Source organism: Gymnoscopelus braueri (assembly GCF_963280865.1).
Source record: "Gymnoscopelus braueri genome assembly, chromosome: 24".
Classification (NCBI taxonomy): Eukaryota; Metazoa; Chordata; class Actinopteri; order Myctophiformes; family Myctophidae; genus Gymnoscopelus; species Gymnoscopelus braueri.
The window spans coordinates 13,446,045-13,460,966 of NC_137626.1; the positions used below are offsets into that span (position 1 = coordinate 13,446,045).

The window sequence follows — 14,922 nt, forward strand, 5'->3', positions numbered from 1 at the left end:
ACGTGAAAAAAACAACAATAAAACGTTGGCACTGGTGAGTACGTTATGAGATTAACCTCTGGCATGGAATGTGTTAAGGCCGGGAACGCGTCTGTGTAACCAGTTAAACCATTATTTTATACTTTGGCTTTTAAAAAATAGCAGATCTACAAGCTCATAGCGCTATGAGCTTGTAGATCTGCATTTTGTTTTTAAATCGTGAACATTAGTGCAAATCTTTGAATATATACAGTAGATTTATAAAGCGAACATTTGTACTCAAATCTTTGCTTCTGGGGGATTCTAAAAAAATGTATTAACAGTATTTTTATAATTATATGTATTTGGCTGCGGACCCCCATCTCAAAATATGTTTTTAAGTTTTTTCAAAAATAGCAGATACACAAGCTCAAAGCGCGGCTTTGAGCTTGTATATCTGCTATTTTTCAATAGCCAAAGTATAAAATAATGGTCAAAGTGGTTACACAAGATGCGTTCCCGGTCTTAAGGCGTTAAGCTGTCTTGAATGGCTGTTGTGACCGACCAAGCGGGCCTACGGTCTAAAAGGAGAAACATTACTATATATTTATCTCCAGCTCTCTCTCCAAAGACATGTCTAATGATGCAGAAAAATGCGTTATGAACATTGTGAAAAACGCCCTCATATACGCAACACTTTTGCCCGTAGGCGTGCGTCTCGCTGCGGGTGGCAGTCTGGACGTGCCCGTGGTCTTCGCTCCCGACGCCATGAGCCTGCAGCATGCCTGGCTCTGCCTCACCCTGGAGACCCTCAGGACCCCGGACGGCGATGCCACGTCCGACATGATGTGCACAGACAACAAGAGGTGTGTGTGTGTGTGTGTGTGTGTGTGTGCGTGTGGTGTAAAGTAACTAAGTACATTTACTCAAGTACTGTACTTAAGTACAATTTTGAGGTATTTACTTGAATATTTCCAATTTCCAATACTTTTACTTCTACTCCACTACATCTCAGAGGCAAATATTGTACTTTTACTCCACTCCAATTATTTGAAAAAACGAGTTACTTTGCAGATATGCGTTATCATATTTTAGAACATTAACCACTTTAGCCCTATGTTATACATTTATACATTTTTATATTTTAAAATAGCCAATCTATAAGCTCACAATGCGTCATTTTCAAAGATTTTAGTACTTTTACTTTTGGTACTTTAAGTAGCCTACATTTTGATACCAATACTTTTGTACTTTTACTCAAGTACATTTTGAATTCCAAACTTTTACTTGTAACAGAGTATTTCTACAATGCAGTATTCTTACTTTTACTTAAGTAAGAAATGTGAGTACTTTTTCCACCACTGGTTGACAGCCCGTCGGGGGTTCGAATCCCGATCCCGACGACCTTTGCTGCGTGTCACGCCTCATATCTCTCTCCCTGTTTCCTGGCCTATCCTGTAATACCATCAATAAAAAGAGTAGGGAAGACCACCTCCTACCACTGCAATGCACTAGTTATATCGTATCGACAATTAATAATAAAATAATGTATTCACAAAAATAAGATCCAGATTGTAGCTTACAGTTCTGTCACGTTTAGGAAACCACCTTGAGAAAGAGACTGCTTTGAGAATGGTATTTTTATTTTTTATTTTATTTCACTTTGTTTAAACTTTTGTTTGCACTTTAGTGGTGATTATAAGGGGAAAAAAGCTTGTTAACACTGTGAGACTGGGTACTGTTACCTGGTGTTAATGAGCTACTGTGACTGTCACTTTTCCTCTGTCTGAGGAATAATAGGAACAATAATAAAGACAATTTTTTTGTGGTTGTTGTTGAGCTGAAGTACTATAGCACGCACGCGCACACACACACACACACACACACACACACACACACACACACACACACGCACACGCACACGCACACACACACAGACAGTTTGACATTGCTCCTGCTGTTAAAGGAAACTAGATGATAATTATAAACTAAGACTAAAATAAGACTAAATATAGAACGTATATGCTACAGTGCGGTGTTTGCATTACATTACCTTCATGGTGTTATTGTGTAACATCCGCTCAGGCCATTAGCACGTAGGCACTGGATCAAAGTGATTGACGTTTAATCCATTTTCTCCATTTGAGAAATGTTATATATCTCTGTGTGGGAATGATGATGAAGTAGCTTTGGATAGAGTTCTGACATGTTGCAAATGGATGTTGTGCATGGTATCATGTTTTGCTACTTATAGCACACACAACAATCTGTTTGCTAGCCCTCTGACACTATAGTCCTTTACAGCCTGGTACCTTTATTAGCCTGGTACTAGGCCATACGTTTCACAACCAATGCTGAACATTGGTTGTGAAACGGTCTGCTGAGGCACACTGGTGTGCGGCAGTGTTGATTTTTTTTGTTGATTAGTTCTAGTCATATTTTAGTTTTAGTTTTTGTCTAGTTTTAGTCGACTAAATATCATAAGATTATAGTCGACTTAATCTACAGTTGATTTAGTCGACTAAAATGTATTTTGGCGGTGCCTTGATGGAGTCGTAATGGCTGATTTTACACTTGGTTGCATGCTGAAAATAGCCGATCTATAAGCTGTTACAAGTAAATGGCCAGTGTTCAAAATGTTACTTGAGTAAAAGTTCAAAAGTATTGGCATCAAGATGTACTTAAAGAACCAAAAATAAAAGTACTAAAATGTTATTATTTATTTTATTAATTAGCAGATCTACAAGCTCAAAACGCTTCGCAATGTAAATCAGCTATTTTGAAATAGCTCAAGTATAAAATAGGGCTAAAGTGGTTAATGTATGTTTTATAATGTAATAATTTATATCTGCAAAGTAACTTGTAACTAACGTTTTTCAAATAATAGTAGTGGAGTAGAAGAAAAAGTATTTGAAAATTGGCAAAAAATTGGCAATACTCCAGTAAAGTAAAAATAATAAAAATTTTACTTAAGTACAGTACTTCAGTAAATGTACATACTTACCTTACACCACTGATGTTATCTCTGTACAGGTCAGAGAAGGAGCGCGAGCCGGAGCAGTCGGCCATTAGATGGGTGTACCCCATCCACGGGGTGCCTACTGAGGCCCCCGTCCAGCCCCCCCTGCTGGGCATGCTGCGGTGTGACACTGGCCGGTGTCTGGAGGAGAGGGTGGACGTTCTGCTCACCGGATGTGTGCCAGGGAACCAGGCCCGCACCGGGCAACAAGGTGCGCCCACATCCATTGAAATAAACAGTGGTGGAAAAAGTACTGAAATGTTTTAGTTAAGTAAAAGTATCAATACTGCAATATAGAAATACTCTGTTACACAGTAAAAGTCCGGAATTCAAAATGTACTTGAGTAAAAGGAGAAAAGTATTGGCATCAAAATGTACTTAAAGTACCAAAAGTAGAAACTACTGATTATTCAGAAAGTCCCATTTCACCTGTTTTCAACTGTATAAAAATCCTTTGAAAATAGCAGATCTACAAGCTCACAATGCGTCGCATCGCGACGCATTGTGAGCTTGTAGATCGAAGACTTTGGTGTCTTCTTAAATCCCAGAAACTAAACTGGTAAGATTCAAAGTTGATGTTAGTCTTATAGGGATAGTTCACCCAAAAAAGTACTTATTTTCTATCAAGTACACACCCCATGAAGCCTTGAATTCATGGAGATTTCTTTGTTAAGCCAATAATTTGATGACCGGCGGAAAGATGTTATAATGTCTCCGGTAGGAGACTCAAAGTTGACACTTTGAGTCTCCTACCGTAGCCGCCGCTGGTCATCAAATTAGTGGCTTAGGAATGTGACAAAAAGAAAAAAAATCTCTCCATGGGATGTGTAATCGATAGAAAAAAAGTAATTTTGGGGGTGAACTATCCCTTTAAGTATGTTCTTGGAGTTACAGGAAGAGTAAATACTAAAAAGAATAAAGCTAAAATTATATTTTTTTCCTCCAGGCTTGTCCCAGATACAGCCTCACTACTAGCACAACGCTCTTTAGGCAAGCCCACAGTTTCTTGTCTGACAGTATCATGCTTTCTGCTAATGGTGCAGACATTGGTGGCAGTTGTTCTCTACTTCCACTTGTACAAACTGCTGTTTGTACACGTGAGAAGAAGAAGCTATCGTGTTTAATGTAAAAAATAAATACACAATACACTATGTTTACACTATGTGAATTGTATTATCTTTGCATGATGGTGCAGAGGCCTTCAAATAGACACCCTCTGCATTAATATGGTGCTTCAAGGTAAAAAGAAATTGCGTGCATGTGTGTATATGCATGTTGCTTGTTCCTTTCTTCTTCTCTGACAGCGTCTGAGGTGCTGCTGGAGGACTTCCTGTGTGAGGTGCGCTGTGGGGACGGAGAGTGGCCGGAGGAGGAGGTGGACGGCTGTGTGTCTGTGGGGGTCCTGGCAGCCAGCAGAGACCCCGAGTCTGGCATCGTATCGCTCAACCTTAACCTGGTCTACACTCCCCACACACCACACAGGTAGGCTATACTGTCCCAGTGGCGGAATAAGTACTCACAGTTTTTACTTGAGTAAAAGTATCAATACCGCAATGTAGAAATGCTCTGTTACAAGTGAAAGTCTGGTATTCAGAATTTGCTTGAGTAAAAAGTACAAAAGTATTGGCATCAAAATATACCTACCGGTAATGTACCAAAATTAAAATGACTCATTATGCAGAATGTCCCATTTCAAGGTTTTAAAATGTATACAAATCTTTTGAAAATAGCAGATCTACAAGCTCACAATGCGTCGCGATGCGACGCATTGTGAGCTTGTAGATCGGCTATTTTCAAATAGCCGAAATATATAGAGAGCTTAAGCGGTTAATGTATGCTTATAGCCTAGTAATACATTGTGAGTACTTTTTCCACCACTGATACATACACGTACACGTATGCGCACGCACACAAATTTTTTTGACCTCTAAATGAGGTCCCAATCATTTTAACCACTTTATCCATTTATGCGTTGGTTATTCAAAAATAGCAGATGTACAAGCTCACAGCGCCGCAAGCTTGCACACCTGCTATTTTTGAAAAATGTTTTGACACAAATCTTCTCTTCTGGGGCTCCCTGGCACAAAGCATTTTCAGATGGGGGTCCGCGGCCAAATAAATATCAATTTGGGGGTCCTTGGCACGAACAAGTTGTACAGTATGTACACCAGGGGTGGGCAACTTTGATGATGTAGAGGGCCACTATATTTCCACACTCACTCCAGAGGGCCACCTTGCATATACTGTCGAGCAGACACCTCTTAACTCCATATTTTAACTTTTTTTGTAAAGTAATGCCGTACTTCGCCATTCTAGGTCACAAAAAAGTAGCAAAAATAGCAAAAACACGTCGCAGTGCGAGCTTGTAGATCTGCAATTTTTGATATTTATTTTATTTGAATCCAGATTTGTTTGTGCTATTTTTTTTATTTGAATCCTGAAAAGTTATTTTTTTTTTTTTACTTCCAAATGCATTTAGTTATACTTATGTTAACTTTATGAACTTAAATACAAATACATTGAAGTCATTAAGCTACTAATATAGACTGAAGTAATTAAAGTGGGTCATGTTTGCATGTTTGGAATTGTGACAGCTGAAATCAATAATATATCAGCATTCTGAAATTAACCTGCGGGCCGCGTTAAGTGAAGCCAGTTGCCCATGTATGATGTACAACAAAAGACCATTACACCCACGCCGCGTTAGCAGCAGTGCGACCTGAGCTTCTCAGCGCAGACAATAAGTATAGGAAACCTTGAGCACAGACTCTAAGGCAGAGAATCAATCACACACACACACACACACACACACACACACACACACACACACACACACACACACACACACACACACACACACACACACACACACACACACACACACACACACACACACACACACACACACACACAGGGAAACTATATGGTCACAGAGACATCAAATCAAACAATAAGAGCACAGATCTCTCTCTCTCTGTCTCTCTCTCTCTCTCTCTACTGTGTTTGTACACATTGTCTCGACTGGATGGTTACAGAGTGAACACTGCACTCATTTGTCTTGATTTACCTTCTAGACCGCTGTCTTTATTCCCTCTGTCTCTGTTTGTCTCTCTCTCTCTCTTTCTGTCTGTCTGTCTGTCTGTCTGTCTGTCTGTCTGTCTGTCTGTCTGTCTACACCACTGTCGTTATTCCCTCTCTCTCTCTCTCTCTCTCTCTCTCTCTCTCTCTCTTTCTCTTTCTCTCTCTCTCTCTCTCTTTCTCTCTCTCTCTCTCTTTATATTTATATTCTCTCTATTCCAATTCCCAGTTCTCCATTTCTCTCACTTTCTCTCTCTTCCCTCTCTCTCTCTGTCTGTCTGTCTGTCTGTCTGCACCACTGTCTTTATTCCCTCCCTTTCTTTCAGTTTCTCTCTTTCTCTCTCTCTCTCTCTCTCTCTCTCTCTCTCTCTCTCTCTCTCTCTCTCTCTCTCTCTCTCTCTCTCTCTCTCTCTCGGAGTGGGCGTGGCTGGTGCATTCATTTCTCAGCAGCCTGTGTGTGAGCTGTGATGGTGTCTACATGGTTGTTCCTCAATCAGAAACATCTGCCCGTCGTTCTGGCAGTGTTTCGAAAAACAAACAAAACTAAACAAACCGAGGCAATCAGTATTCAAAACCGGGAACGCATCTGTGTAACCACTTTAACCATTATTTTATACTTTGGCTATTCAAAAATAGCAGATCTACAAGCTCATAGGGTTAGGGTTAGAGCTCTGCTATTTTAAAAAAATCGTGAAAATGTGTGCAAATCTTTGAATATATATATATATATATATATATTTTTTTTTTAAAGCGAACATTTTAACTCAAATCTTTGCTTCTGGGGGGTCCCTGGAACAACATATTTTGAGATGGGGGGACTGCGGCCAAATACATATAATTTTGGGGGTCCTTGACATGGAAAAAGTTTGCGAACCACTGACATGGCAACAATAGTTTTTCAGAAAAAAAATGAAGACATTTGCTGAGACATTTGACAGTTACAAATGTGCTTAAAAAAAAAGTTTTTGGATGGCGTCAGATCATGTTTTTTCAAAAGAACCAGGGTAGGGGCCTCATGCCGCCCCTCTACCCAGCCCAAGGCACCCCAATCCTGGGTACGGGGCTGGGTGGAGGGCACCCCCTCCGCAGGGACCTGGTGGTACTTTGTACTTAGAAAGATTTTCGGAATTTTCAAAAAGAACCAGGCGACACGCCCCTCCACCGTACCCAAGGCACCCCGATCCTGGGTACGGTGGAGGGGACCCCCCAGTCGGCCCTCCACGCACGGGGGAGACCCCCTCCGCAGGGACCTGGTGGTACTTTGTACTTAGAAAAAAAATATCAGAATTTTCAAAAAGAACCAGGCGACATACCGCCCGCCTTTACCCAGACAAAGGCACCAATTGTAAAATTGTAAAAAATGTACATTTTGAATAGCCAAAGTATAAACTAGTGGTTATAGCTCAAATCTAAAATGACACTGATGCGTTTCCGGTCTTAATGGGCTAAACATAAACAGCTTGAGATGCACAACAGGTCCAGCTCACATGCGGGTGGCTACATACTGTATTTTACATTATACAGTATGAAGCATATTTTATAATACATACTGTACTGCTGTTCTCTGCAGCCTTTAGCCAGACTTTAGACGGTCAAACTGCAGTTTTAAGTTTTAACACTAATCCTCTCCCCTAAACCAGTGGTTGACCCCCCCAACATTATCCTATTTGAACTGAGGACCCCCCACTCCCCACTCTGACAAGCACTTGGAATCAGGTGTGTGTGTGTGTGTGTGTGTGTGTGTGTGTGTGTGTGTGTGTGTGTGTGTGTGTGTGTGTGTGTGTGTGTGTGTGTGTGTGTGTGTGTGTGTGTGTGTGTGTGTGTGTGTGTGTGTGTGTGTGTGTGTGTGTGTGTGTGAATATATATATATATATATTTTTTTTTAAAGCGAACATTTTAACTCAAATCTTTGCTTCTGGGGGGTCCCTGGAACAACATATTTTGAGATGGGGGGACTGCGGCCAAATACATATAATTTTGGGGGTCCTTGACATGGAAAAAGTTTGAGAACCACTGACATGGCAACAATAGTTTTTCAGAAAAAAAATGAAGACATTTGCTGAGACATTTGACAGTTACAAATGTGCTTAAAAAAAAAGTTTTTGGATGGCGTCAGATCATGTTTTTTCAAAAGAACCAGGGTAGGGGCCTCACGCCGCCCCTCTACCCAGCCCAAGGCACCCCAATCCTGGGTACGGGGCTGGGTGGAGGGCACCCCCTCCGCAGGGACCTGGTGGTACTTTGTACTTAGAAAGATTTTCGGAATTTTCAAAAAGAACCAGGCGACACGCCCCTCCACCGTACCCAAGGCACCCCGATCCTGGGTACGGTGGAGGGGACCCCCCAGTCGGCCCTCCACGCACGGGGGGGACCCCCTCCGCAGGGACCTGGTGGTACTTTGTACTTAGAAAAAAAAAATCAGAATTTTCAAAAAGAACCAGGCGACATACCGCCCGCCTTTACCCAGACAAAGGCACCAATTGTAAAATTGTAAAAAATGTACATTTTGAATAGCCAAAGTATAAACTAGTGGTTATAGCTCAAATCTAAAATGACACTGATGCGTTTCCGGTCTTAATGGGCTAAACATAAACAGCTTGAGATGCACAACAGGTCCAGCTCACATGCGGGTGGCTACATACTGTATTTTACATTATACAGTATGAAGCATATTTTGTGTGTGTGTGTGTGTGTGTGTGTGTGCGTGCTTTTGTTGCTCATTCTATAGCTCTAAAAACACACAGCAGTATAATCATTGTCATTACTAATCAGATTAGCGTATTATCCAGTTCCCCGCACTATCCGTCACAATGCGGTTGGTCCTGAGTAAACAGCGCTGTCTCATTCACCGGGCAGCCGGCTTCATCTTGAGGGAGGCCATTAATGAGGCGTGCCCCCGGCACAATCGATACCACAGAGAAACCATGACTCCACCGTGAGGAAATGAAGAGGGGCGGGGAAGTTAATGGCTTCCTCCATTATCTGGACCCCCTCCTACCACGCACGCACGCCCGCACATACACACACACACACACACACACACACACATGCATGCACGCGCACGTGCGCACACAGACAGGGAGATTACAGTTTGGCATCATGTTTTCAAGATGAACTGGAACCTAGTTCCGAACGACGTGACAAAGATAAATGAGGCCGATGGGAAACGATCGCTCCTCGGGATATATTAGAACATCTGAATGATATCAGCAAGATAGATCTGAAACGGATAAGTGGATAGCCTTGAAATTAAGAGTGCCTGTTTCTGTGCAGTTAATTTTTTTTTTTTTTTTTTTTTCCTCACCCGCCGGCCTTGTTTTTGTCACCGGTACATGTTATGAAAAGCTTGAATGGTAATGGCTCCCATAAACAAGGGATGATATCCCTGCATATTTCCCCACTTTTAGGATGTTTTTGTTTTTTTATAGATGAACTAGGATGATGTAAAGAATCAGACTGATTGATGCTTTAATCTTCCTCCGTCGGCCATGTTTTTGTTACTTGTCAACCGTCTGGCTCAATAGTTCACTCATTTTGTAAGAGATTATTCAAATCTATAAACATGAACCCAGCCGGTGTGTTGTCTATGGTTCAGTCATTGGCCGGTGGTGCAAATTAGCCTACATTTAATCAAGTACTGTACTTAAGTACAATTTTACTGTAGTTACTTTGTAGATCTGCTATTTTCAAAAGATCTTTATACATTTGAAAACTTGTGAAATGGGACATTCTGCATAATGAGTCATTTCTACATTTAGTACTTTAAGTACATTTTGATACCAATACTTTTACTCAAGTACATTTTGAATTCCGGACTTTTATTTTGTAACAGAGTATTTCTACATTGTGGTATTGATACTTGTACTTAAGTAAAAAGTGTGAGTACTTTTTTCCAGAGGTCCAGATGAACCCACACTGCATGCGTGCCAACTCGCTGTGTGTGTGTGTGTGTGTGTGTGTGTGTGTGTGTGTGTGTGTGTGTGTGTGTGTGTGTGTGTGTGTGTGTGTGTGTGTGTGTGTGTGTGTGTGTGTGTGTGTGCTTGTAGATCTGCCATTTTTGCTATTTTCTTATTGGAATCCAGAAAAGTTACATTTTATTTCATTTCAAATGCATTTAGTTATACTCATGTTAACTTTATGAACTTAAATACATTGGACATAAAAAAAGACAATCAAATTCGAATACTAGTCATTAAGCTACTAATATAGACTGAAGTAATTAAAGCGGGTCATGTTTGGAATTGTTATAGCCGAAATCAATAATATATCAGTATTCTGATATTAACCTGCGGGCCGCATTAAGTGAAGGTGAGGCCGCATGTGGCAACAGTTTTTTGAAAAAAGAAATTAAATAAAAAATAATAACAAAAAATACCTAAAAAATATTTTGTTCCAGGGACCCCCAGAAGCAAAGATTTGAGTTACAAATGTTTGCTTAAAAAAAAAGCATTCAAAGATTTGCACCAAAAATTGTTAAAATTATGATTCTTTATTAACTAATTTTGCTGGGGACCCCCTGGTACGCCCCCCCCCCCCCCAAGGACCCCTGGGGCTCCAAGATCTACAAGCTCATAGCACGGCACAGAGTGCCGCACTATGAGCTTGTAGATCTGCTATTTTAGAAAAATCGTGAAAATCTTTGAATATATATATTTGTAGTGAACATTTGTAACTCAAATCTTTGCTTCTGGGGGGGTTCCTGGAACAAAATACTTTGAGATGGGGGTCCGCGGCCAAATTCATATCATTTTGGGGGTCCTTGACATGAAAAAGTTTGAAAACCACTGATATAGAAACATGCGTTTTTCAGAAAACCATTAGGATTTAAAAGACATTTTGCAGAATCGGAACCTCAGGCCTCAATGGGTTAAAATGGGAATGTTTCGGCGTTTGCTCCAGGTCTGCAGAGAGCTTCGAGGCCACATTCCTCCCAGACAGCAGCGCTGCGTTCCGGGTGACGCCGTCCTCCGGCACGCTTCCTCCTCTGGGCTCCACCGGAGCCCTGATCACCCTGTCCTTCACCCCCACCATGTACAGCAAGAAGCACGCGGCCATACTGCTGGTTCAGGTACCACACAAACACACACACACACACCCACCAAGCATGATTAAAATACTATAATGCACAGAGTAGAGGTTCCCAACCTTTTCAGGCTGTGACCCCAAAAATATCTGTAGGCATTACATTTAGTTTGCTCAGATAAATGGGCGGCAGTGGCTCAGGGGCAGTGTTGGAAAGTAACTAAGTACATTTACTTAAGTACTGTACTTAAGTACAATTTTGAGGTATTTGTACTTTACTTGAGTATTTCCAATTTCCAATACTTTTACTTCTACTCCACTACATCTCAGAGGCAAATATTGTACTTTTACTCCACTACATTTACTTGAAAACTTTAGTTACTGGTTACTTTTCAGATATAAATTATGATATAATGAAACATACATTAACCACTTTAAACCTATTTTAAACCTAGGCTATTTGAAAATAGCAGATCTACAAGCTCACAACGCGTCGCATCGCGACGCGTTGTGAGCTTGTAGATCGGCTATTTTCAAATATTTAGTACTTTTACTTTTGGTACTTTAAGTACATTTTGATGCCAATAATTTTGTACTTTTACTCAAGTAAATTTCTAATTCTGGACTTTTACTTGTAACAGAGTATTTTTATATTGCAGTATTGGTACTTTTACTTAAGTAAAGAATTTGAGTACTTTTTCCACCACTGCTCAGGGGTAGAGTGGCCGGTAGAGCGGCCGGATGGGAACTGCGAGGTCCCCAGTTCGATCCCGGGCTCCCCCAGAGTTAGTGTCGAAGTGTCCTTGAGCAAGCAACGCTGAACCCCTAATTGCTCCCGACGAGCAGGTTGGTGCCTTGCATGGTTTCCTCCGCCATCGGTGTATGAATGTGTGTGTGTGTGTGTGTATTTGACAATTTGGCCAATGTTTGATTTTTTTTTTAATTGTATAGTTTGTTGGTTACTTTTGACATTTTAGAGGTATTAAGAAGATCTTAAAAGTCCTTAAATTGTCACTTTAGAAATGTGCAGATACCCTGTATACACTTATGCTGTATGTTGGTTTGTTTACTGTTGAGTTTCACACTCATTGACTGTTAAAACATTGTCTATAGCTGCCCTTGCCAGCGATTCCGAGCGTTTTCACTAACCTTTGAAAAATCATAGAATATTATTCTTCACAACGATCCCCCCCGCCGATCGCTTTAAAAGACGTAGGGGGGTCTCGGAGAATCATGTGTGCCCCCCCCCACGATAATCCATTCCATAGTTATGGGCAGTTGAATGTGGATAAATTTTTTTTCACCAAAAAGCAACAGAAATATACCTGAGAACCACTGGCATAGAGGACACACACACAAACAAGGGGCTGAACACAGCACCAAAGTTCTTACCTGAGGGCATTCGTAGTTAAACAGTAAAGCATTCGTTTCGGTGTTTTTTATCAATTAAATGTAATGATGCAAGAGGGAAATTAAGAATCCTCTCAAATAAAAATTATTCATCGAAGAATTTAACCCTATACTATGTCTGGGGTCCCTCAGGGGTCTGTAATTGGACCCCTACACCAAATCTCTTTGCTGGAAATAGCCGGATATACAAGCTTGATGTTGTAGATCTGCTATTTTCACCAAATATACACCTTTTAGGACATGGCCAGAATATGGGATGCAAGGTGGTATATTTAAAGCAGCATTCTGTAACTTTTCTTTTAATGAATAAAATGTAAGTTTGTCCATTCTGTATGGTAGAGCATGTTAATACAATATAACTTATACCGTTGGGGTGGTTGTGTTTGGTCTCCCTGCTCTTCTATTGAGACATTTAGATTGTGTCAAAGGTCACGTCTCACCTAGACACATGATCTGACACAAATTTGTACCTGATGGTCAAGATTACATTTATCCCCTGAGCAAGCAGGCAGGCTCTATTAGCTCAATGGTTAAAAAGTCAGCACATTGTCAGGAAACCAGGTTCAAATCCAGGGTAGAAGAGGAAAGTTACATAGTGAAATCTGTTCCAAATAAGCCTACCAAGTGCTTTTCATTCAAAGAGAAAGAAATATGTCAGATATGGAGTTAGACATCTATTATAATGAAGTTTCAGAGTCTTGTGTTGTTGATTGTCATTACAGTGTCATAAATAATAATGATAGTAATATCTCAAATTTATATAGCACTTTTCTAAGTACCCGCTTTACACGGGGGGGGAGGAGAAAATAACAAAACAAGCACAGCCTCAGTACAGTTGTTAAACAGCCCAATAGTTAAACAGTTTGCTGCTCAACTAACAATAAAGTTAAAGAGTAAATAAAGTTAATAGCTGTGCTACGATGTGCTTGTCCTTAACCCTTTAAGACCTGGAACGCATGTGTCATTTTTTTATTTGAGCGAAAAAGCATTATTTTACACTTTGGCTATTCAAAAATAGCAGATATACAAGCTCATAGCGCGGCACCGAGTGCCGCGCTACGAGCTTGTAGATCTGCTATTTTTGAAAAATCGTGAAAATGTGTGCACATCTTTGAATATATATATTCTTTTAAAGCAAACATTTTAACTCAAATCTTTGCTTCTGGGGGTCCCTGAAACAACATATTTTGAGATGGGGGTCGGCGGCCAAATACATATAATTTTGGGGTTCCTTGTCATTTAAAGGTTTGAGCACCACTGATGGGACAACTGTTGGGATTTAGAAGACATTTGTAGAATCGGCTTCAGGTCTTAATGGGTTAATTGGAAACTAGAATTTGACCTGCAGTATTTCCAGTCACACAAACAATAGAGGAACACAGGTTGTACCTGGAGTTGGATCTAAGCTGGTTATTTTCATGGTACATCTGATGGGTATGTCGCTTGAGAGCGAAACGTCTGAGGCTGCAGGACAGCACTGATCTGTTTGTACATCATTCTTTGTTCTGCACACAAAAAGGCGCGTGTAACCAAATAAATTGCACACAATCTATAGCTGTGGCTTCGTGTTTTTGGCTAGACGGCGAACATGCAGTGGACCTACGCGGTGAGAGGGATCGCCCCGCTTTTCTCCCCGCCCAGTGCCAGGTCCTTCGTCGGGAGCGCCTCCGCGCACAAGCCGCCCGTCGCCAGCTCACGACGGAGGAGGCGGGACTTTGTGGCGCGGAACCTCAGGGTTCTCGCCCTGGCCAGCTCCTCACCTCTCAAGGCCACAGATAAAAGAAACCCTACGTGTCATCCTACTTGAAGTGATGACTTGACATTTTGAGACTTAACCCGTTAAGACCGTGAACGCATCTGTGTGTGTCATTTTAAGATGTATTTGGCTATTCAAAAATAGCAGATATACAAGCTCATAGCGCGGTACTCGGTGCCGCGCTATGAGCTTGTAGATCTGCAATTTTTTGAAAAATTGTGTATCGAGTATATATATATATATTTTAAAGCAAATATGCTGTGTAACTTAAATCGTTGCTTTTGGGGGATTCTTAATGTCTTCTAAATCCTAACAGTTTTTTGAAAAGCGTATGTTTCTATTAGCCTGGTAAACCCTCCCTCCGGAAATCTAATTTCCATTTGATTTCAGGAGTGAGTCTGGCCTGATCGCCCATTCTGCAATATTGGCTGTTAGTAGGGGGTACTAAGTGAAAAATCGTTACGCGGCGGATAAAAGCATGAAATTTGATACAGATGTCCCTTGGGTCATCCTAAAACATCCTAGAAGGGGTGCCCAAAAAAATCTTAAACAGGAAGTGAGTTATGGACAAAATCCAAAATGGCCACCTAAACTGTTGACCGTTGACTCAAAAGACACCAAAATAATCTCCAAAAAGCATAAAATGTGGCACACATGTCCTTTGGGTCATCCTAAGACA

General features: G+C 40.9%; 1 protein-coding gene across 1 annotated transcript in view; it reads left to right on the forward strand.

Annotated features, from left to right (window-relative positions):
• The window catches only part of LOC308080483 (cilia and flagella-associated protein 47-like), a gene marked incomplete at both ends in the record, with an annotated part of 106,253 nt that extends 91,959 nt beyond the window's left edge, over positions 1-14,294 (forward strand). Inside the window, 5 exon segments of the mRNA XM_080422381.1 lie at positions 668-824; positions 2,992-3,188; positions 4,282-4,459; positions 10,955-11,123; positions 14,067-14,294. Of these exon segments, the coding sequence (XP_080278507.1) occupies positions 668-824; positions 2,992-3,188; positions 4,282-4,459; positions 10,955-11,123; positions 14,067-14,294 (929 nt within the window).
• Between the last annotated feature and the right edge of the window lie 628 nt (positions 14,295-14,922).